Below are 7500 nucleotides of genomic sequence, written 5' to 3'. Positions count from 1 at the left end.
AATCAGACAGGTACGTAGCCTCGCTAATCAGACAGGTACGTAGCCTAGCTAATCAGACAGGTACGTAGCCTAGCTAATCAGACAGGTACGTAGCCTCGCTAATCAGACAGGTACGTAGCCTCGCTAATCAGACAGGTACGTAGCCTCGCTAATCAGACAGGTACGTAGCCTCGCTAATCAGACAGGTACGTAGCCTAGCTAATCAGACAGGTACGTAGCCTAGCTAATCAGACAGGTACGTAGCCTCGCTAATCAGACAGGTACGTAGCCTAGCTAATCAGACAGGTACGTAGCCTCGCTAATCAGACAGGTACGTAGCCTAGCTAATCAGACAGGTACGTAGCCTAGCTAATCAGACAGGTACGTAGCCTAGCTAATCAGACAGGTACGTAGCCTAGCTAATCAGACAGGTACGTAGCCTCCGCTCTGAGCTGCTAACTGCTAACGCTTTTAATCTGTCACCATAGGAACAGCCTCTTAATCTGTCACCATAGGAACAGTCTTTTAATCTGTCACCATAGGAACAGCCTCTTAATCTGTTACCATAGGAACAGCCTTTTAATCTGTCACCATAGGAACAGCCTCTTAATCTGTTACCATAGGAACAGCCTCTTAATCTGTTACCATAGGAACAGCCTCTTAATCTGTCACCATAGGAACAGTCTTTTAATCTGTCACCATAGGAACAGCCTCTTAATCTGTTACCATAGGAACAGTCTTTTAATCTGTCACCATAGGAACAGCCCCTTAATCTGTCACCATAGGAACAGCCTTTTAATCTGTTACCATAGGAACAGCCTCTTAATCTGTCACCATAGGAACAGCCTCTTAATCTGTTACCATAGGAACAGCCCCTTAATCTGTTACCATAGGAACAGCCTTTTAATCTGTTACCATAGGAACAGCCTTTTAATCTGTTACCATAGGAACAGCCTTTTAATCTGTTACCATAGGAACAGCCCCTTAATCTGTTACCATAGGAACAGCCTCTTAATCTGCTCCAGTGGGTCCGGTCGTTAACAGGGGTAACGAGCCTCGCAGGACAGAAATATTCACCCCAGACACAAACTGCTTATTTCTTATTTTCCACTTTCCTCTCTAACCCTCCTTGTTACATTTCAAATACAATTTAGACGTCGCAGCAGAAGATTAACCATCTGCAAATGAGTGCAAGAATGCGTGCGGGACTCTCGGAAAACGGCCATATATAACAATTGCTTTTGATTAAAGCACAGAGGATGTGATTATTGTTGAAATTCATTTCACACAACAGTAGCTGGATGAACCTGCTTAAAGATGGCCAGTCAATTACCCATCCCCGGCCCCCCAGTAATCTGGGATCTCAGGAATTAATCTGAGCCGGACATAATTGCCAGGGCCGTAATCTGCCTGAGAAATGGGAGAAATACTTCCCTTCATTTACACTGACAAAAGGAACATATTCAAATGTGCACATTGGAATGAGAGACAGAGAGCTCTGCGTAAACAGAGAGGCAGAGAGCCAGGGGTGCGTACGCGTGGCAGGACAGAGAGACAGAGGAGACAGAGAGACTGAGGAGACAGAGAGACAGAGGAGACAGAGGAGACAGAGAGACTGAGGAGACAGAGGAGACTGAGAAACTCTGCTGTCTGGGGTCTGAGAGACACGGGGCGCTGAGGTGGCGTAGGCCGTAGGGGACTAAGTGTTGACCAGGTAACCGCAGGGTTCCCGGTTCGATTCCGGCCGCGGACACATCCTGCATGTCATCCCTTCTCTCTCTCTCATCCTTCCTGTCAAACCTCTACTGTCTCTGTCACAATAAAGAGAAAAGAAAAATATGAGTGGGAAAAAATTACACACAAGAACACTAGAACACACAATCTGGACGCCACGTGTGAATAGTAGATGTTTGTTCTGAGGGAATTAAATAATAATAATAATAATAATAATAATAACTTTATTTGTATAGGCAAGGCAAGGCAAGTTTATTTGTATAGCACATTTCATACAACAGGGGCAATTCAAAGTGCTTTACATGCATTATTTAAAAATACAGCAAGAGGAGCATAAGAAAATAAAAATTACAATGAATAAAAGCAAATATAAGAAGTAAATAGATAAAACATTTAAAAAGACAATAGTTAATGGAAAAAAATACATTGATAGAAGTGTTTGTGTTTAATCATAACTGGTGCAAAACATTAAGGTTTTTAGCTTAGATTTAAATATTTTAAGGGTTTGGGCCTGTTTGGGCCTGCTTTTCCTGCAAACGTCGCAGCTCAAAGTGCTCCAATAATTATATAATCATCATTTAATTATTTAGTAATTTAAAGGCAATATTAAAAAGATGAGTTTTTAGTCTTGACTTGAACATATGTGCTGAGGTTGCATCCCTAATGTAAACTGGCAGTGAGACACAATCTGGGTGCATAAAATGAGAATGCAGCCTCACCAAATCTCTTCTTTTGTACATGTGGTACGCAGAGAAACCCAGCGAGCTCTGTGGAAATGTTAAACGTCTGTCTCTCTCTCCTCCTCCTCCCAGGGAATCCTGGAGTCTCCAGAACGGCAGCTAACACTAAACGAGATCTATAACTGGTTCACGCGGATGTTTGCATATTTCAGGCGCAACGCGGCAACATGGAAGGTAACACAACCCTTCTTCTCCTCCTCCTTAAACTCACACGAAGGGAAGGGAGGGAGAGGGAGGGAAGGGAGGGAGAGGGAGGGAGAGGGAGGGGGTGTCGATGTCGGGAGAGTTAAACTACAGTAAAATAGATAGAACTTTAAATACACAAAATGAGTCTTTACCCCGATTCCGAACTGTGTCTGTGTGAGAGAGACCCGCCCCTTACACAAACACTGTTACCTCAGAGACACGGTGGAGGAAAATGTGCATTCTTATAAAGAAACCTCTCCAGTTAATAGTTGGAGATGTGTTGTTGGTGGGTGGCACGCTTTAACACTACGTACCACCCTGCCAAACACGCTGGCCCAGACCCTCCCACCGAAGTTCAACTGAGAACTGTTTTTTTTTTCTTCTATTTTCCACTGGGCCACACACACAGACACACAGACACACACACACAGACACGGAGAGGAGAGGCAGAGGAGAGGAGAGGAGAGGCAGAGGAGGAGAGGAGAGTAAGAAAGAGAAGAGAGAGTGATGAAGCATTGAAAGCTTGTTTAACGTACCACAGTGCAGCTGTGAGGTAGGACCCCCCCCCCCGTCACTGTCCTCCTCCTTACCTGCTGCTCCACTGCCCACTGACAACCCTTCCACACACACACAGACACACACACACACACAGACACACACACACACACAGACACCCCCCCACACACCCACACACACACACACACACACAGGCAGACACACACCCACACACACAGCTACCTACTGTATACACATGCCGTCACACACACCCCCCCCCCCCCCCCCCCCCCCTCCCACACACACATGCAGTCACACAGACACTCAATATAGCAGTGACATGACTGGGGCGCTGCGTACACAGTCTCCCAGAGTCCACCCCTACCCCCTCACCCTCCCCCTCACCCTGCCTCACCCTGCCTCACACGTGTGTGTGGCCCAGAGGGTTTATTTAGGAGAGGTAGCCCACATAGCCACACACACACACACACCCACATAGCCACACACACACGCACACACACACACACACATAGCCGCACACACGCTCTGCTGGAGAGAGAAATAACACACCCCAGCAGTTAGAAAGCTTTTAGAAATGTGTCTCTCCTTTTATGATTCACTTATAGCAGAAGCATATCTGGAACTGACAGAGTGGATGTCAGGTTTATTTGACCAAGGGGGTTTTGTTTTGTTCTGCGTTTGTGTTTTAATCACAAACGGCTCATGGTGAATTACTGCTTTGTGAATGATGTTGGGAAAAGGATGTTGGTTGAAATGAAACCATTACCATAGTAACAGGAAAATATTTATGGTCTGTTTTAGTCATTTTGAAAAAAATTGAAAGCAATTTACTTCTGGGAAGATGGGTAATCATATTGTGTTATGTCTAGATCTTGTTATAGATGCCAGTCTAAATGTTTGTTCTTTGATATGAAATGTTTATTATTAGCCATATATATATACACTGATAGATACTGTACATATATATATATATACTGATAGATACTGTAATAATAATAATAATAATAATAATAATAATAAAAACCTTTATTTGTATAGCACTTTTCCTGCAAACGTTGCAGCTCAAAGTGCTTCAATCATTATATAATCATCATTTAATTATTTAGTCATTTGAATATTAAATGGCAATATTAAAAGGATGGGTTTTTAGTCTTGACTTGAACATATTTGCTGAGGTTGCATCCCTAATGTAAACTGGCAGTGCATTCCACAATCTGGAGCATAAAATGAGAATGCAGCCTCACCAAATCTCTTCTTTTGTACATGTGGTACCTGAGAGCTCTATTGGGAGCTCTATTGGGCTGATATGCTAGCACAAGATCTTTAAGATATTCTGGTGCTGATATTCTTTATACATATACAGTATATACTGATAGATACTGTACATATATATACTGATAGATACTACGTATATATATACTGATAGATATTGTACATATACTGTATATACTGATAGATATTGTACATATATATACTGATAGATATTGTACATACTGTATATATACTGATAGATATTGTACATCTATATACTGATAGATATTGTACATATATATATACTGATAGCTGCTGTACATATATATACTGATAGATATTGTACATATATATACTGATAGATATTGTACATATATATCTATATATACTGATAGCTGCTGTACTTTTCTCTCTTTCTACATGAACTGCAGAACGCAGTGCGGCATAATCTTAGTCTTCACAAGTGTTTTGTTCGAGTAGAAAACGTAAAAGGGGCCGTTTGGACTGTGGACGAGCTAGAGTTCCAGAAGAGACGGCCTCAAAAGATCAGTGGGTAGGTGTGAGGCTTAGTGGCTGCCCTGGGTGGGTGTGGCCCTGCCCTGGGTAGATGTGGCCCTGCCCTGGGTGGGTGTGGCCCTGCCCTGGGTAGATGTGACCCTGCCCTGGGTAGGTGTGACCCTGCCCTGGGTAGATGTGACCCTGCCCTGGGTGGGTGTGGCTCCGCCCTGGGTAGGTGTGGCCATGCCCTGGGTAGGTGTGACCCTGCCCTGGGTGGGTGTGGCCCCGCCCGCCTGCCTAGCCCTAACCCTGGGTGGCCCGGGGGATGTGATGTTGATCCATCTGCTGCTCCTGTTCCTCATCTCATTGTCTGTCGCCACGGTGGCTGAGCGGCCCTGCTTGCTTTGGCTTGGCTTGGCGTGACCCTCCCTCCCCCCCAACCCCCCCACCTCCCCCGAGATCCTCCTCCTTCCTCTGTGATGCGCCATAACCACATTGGCTTATGCTTTATTTTCATTGTATTGGTCCTCACCCTTCTCTCCTTCCCCTGTCGCCCTGTCTGTCTGTCTGTCTGTCTGTGACTGATGTCTGTCTGTCCGTCCGTCCTGTCCTGTTGTGTTGTGTTGTGTGTCCCCCTGCATCTGACGCTGCTGGCTTGTCCACCTCCCAGGGTGCCATTCGCACCAACCTTTCCCTGCATAAGTGCTTTGTGAGAGTAGAGGATGAGTGTGGGTCCTATTGGACTGTTGATGATGAGGAGTTTAAGCGCGGGAGGCACATACAGCGAGGCCGCCCTCGGAAGCACACCGCTGACGAGAACTTTGCCAGTCTGCTCGTACAGTAAGCACTGACCCCCCCCTGCCCGCCTCCCTCCCTCCCTAAGCCCCCCCCCTCCCCTCCCCCCTCCACACCTGCATGCCTCTCTGCCGCTGTGTTACCATCCTGCTTTCATGTCCAGCTCTTCATACATCATGCTGTCACCACACACACATTCACACATCAACCTGTTTCACTTTTCCAATGACTTGTTTGTAAAGATTGTGTGGTTTTTGTCGTGTGATGAAATGTGACAGGGTCTGGTGAAAAGGTCTGTGATTATTAAAGTGCAGCTCGAAGGTAGATGAAGAAGATGTGCCTGAACATATCTGAACGTTTGGTGCACCTCAAACTGAGAAGCAGAGAAAATCTCTCTGAATCAAAACAGACGCGTGTGCAACCATCGCAGCGATAGCGAGCTAGCTAGCGGCTAAGAAATAACTTCGCTATGAACATCTAACTGCATGTTTAGCACATCACCACATGCTAACTAGATGACACACAGTCCTTGCTTTTGAACACGTCCTAAAACGTACGTTTGTTTACGAGCCAAGTAACCCAGTACGAAGCAGGACGGCAGACGATAGTTAGTAATTATAAGTATAAGTATAAGTAGTAATTATAAGTATTTAGTGATCCTAAAGCTGTTGTTTGTTATATCGAGTGGCTCTTCAACACTTAATTAGACTTTTGGGTCATTTGCGCGACTTGAGACTTGCCGACATGCAGACCTTTTCACCACACCGTGTCACAAATGTCTTCAGATCAGATGTACAGCTACAAACAAACTGTGTTAGGTTGTAGGGTAACGTGTGTTAGGGTGTAGTTTAACGTGTGTTAGGTTGTAGTTTAACGTGTGTTAGGTTGTAGGTTAACGTGTGTTAGGTTGTAGTTTAACGTGTGTTAGGTTGTAGGTTAACGTGTGTTAGGTTGTAGTTTAACGTGTGTTAGGTTGTAGTTTAACGTGTGTTAGGTTGTAGGTTAATGTGTGTTAGGTTGTAGGTTAACGTGTGTTAGGTTGTAGGTTAATGTGTGTTAGGTTGTAGGTTAACGTGTGTTAGGGTGTAGTTTAACCTGTGTTAGGTTGTAGTTTAACCTGTGTTAGGTTGTAGTTTAACGTGTGTTAGGTTGTAGTTAACGTGTGTTAGGGTGTAGGTTAACCTGTGTTAGGTTGTAGGTTAACCTGTGTTAGGGTGTAGGTTAACCTGTGTTAGGTTGTAGTTTAACGTGTGTTAGGGTGTAGTTAACCTGTGTTGGGTTGTAGGTTAACGTGTGTTAGGTTGTAGTTAACGTGTGTTAGGTTGTAGTTAACGTGTGTTAGGTTGTAGTTTAACCAGTGTTAGGTTGTAGTTAACGTGTGTTAGGTTGTAGTTAACGTGTGTTAGGTTGTAGGTTAACGTGTGTTAGGTTGTAGGTTAACCTGTGTTAGGGTGTAGGTTAACCTGTGTTAGGGTGTAGTTAACCTGTGTTAGTTAACCTGTGTTAGGGTGTAGGTTAATGTGTGTTAGGGTGTAGTTTAACGTGTGTTAGGGTGTAGGTTAACCTGTGTTAGGGTGTAGTTAACCTGTGTTAGGTTGTAGTTAACCTGTGTTAGGTTGTAGTTTAACCTGTGTTAGGTCGTAGTTAACGTGTGTTTGTTGTCCCAGAAGTCCGGCGTTGGTGAAGAACATCCAGACTAACCTGGGCTACGGCCCGGCGCTGTCAGCAGCATTCCAGGTAACCTGAAACACCTGAAACATGTTAATGAGTTATCATGTTATCATGTTATCATGTTAACTAG

At 44.5% G+C, this 7500-nt stretch overlaps 1 protein-coding gene across 1 annotated transcript in view; it reads left to right on the top strand.

Annotated features, from left to right (window-relative positions):
• foxp1b (forkhead box P1b) overlaps window positions 1–7500 on the top strand; it is a gene marked incomplete at its 3' end in the record, with an annotated part of 40818 nt that overhangs the window by 25706 nt on the left and 7612 nt on the right. The window contains 3 exon segments of the mRNA XM_080548474.1: window positions 2526–2627; window positions 5575–5744; window positions 7367–7436. Coding sequence (XP_080404600.1) covers window positions 2526–2627; window positions 5575–5744; window positions 7367–7436 — 342 coding nt within the window.

This window comes from Nansenia antarctica, assembly GCF_963989245.1.
Source record: "Nansenia antarctica genome assembly, chromosome: 18".
NCBI lineage: Eukaryota > Metazoa > Chordata > Actinopteri > Argentiniformes > Microstomatidae > Nansenia > Nansenia antarctica.
The sequence above is the reverse complement of the archived record's forward strand: the minus strand, read 5'-3'. Positions and strand labels throughout refer to the sequence as shown.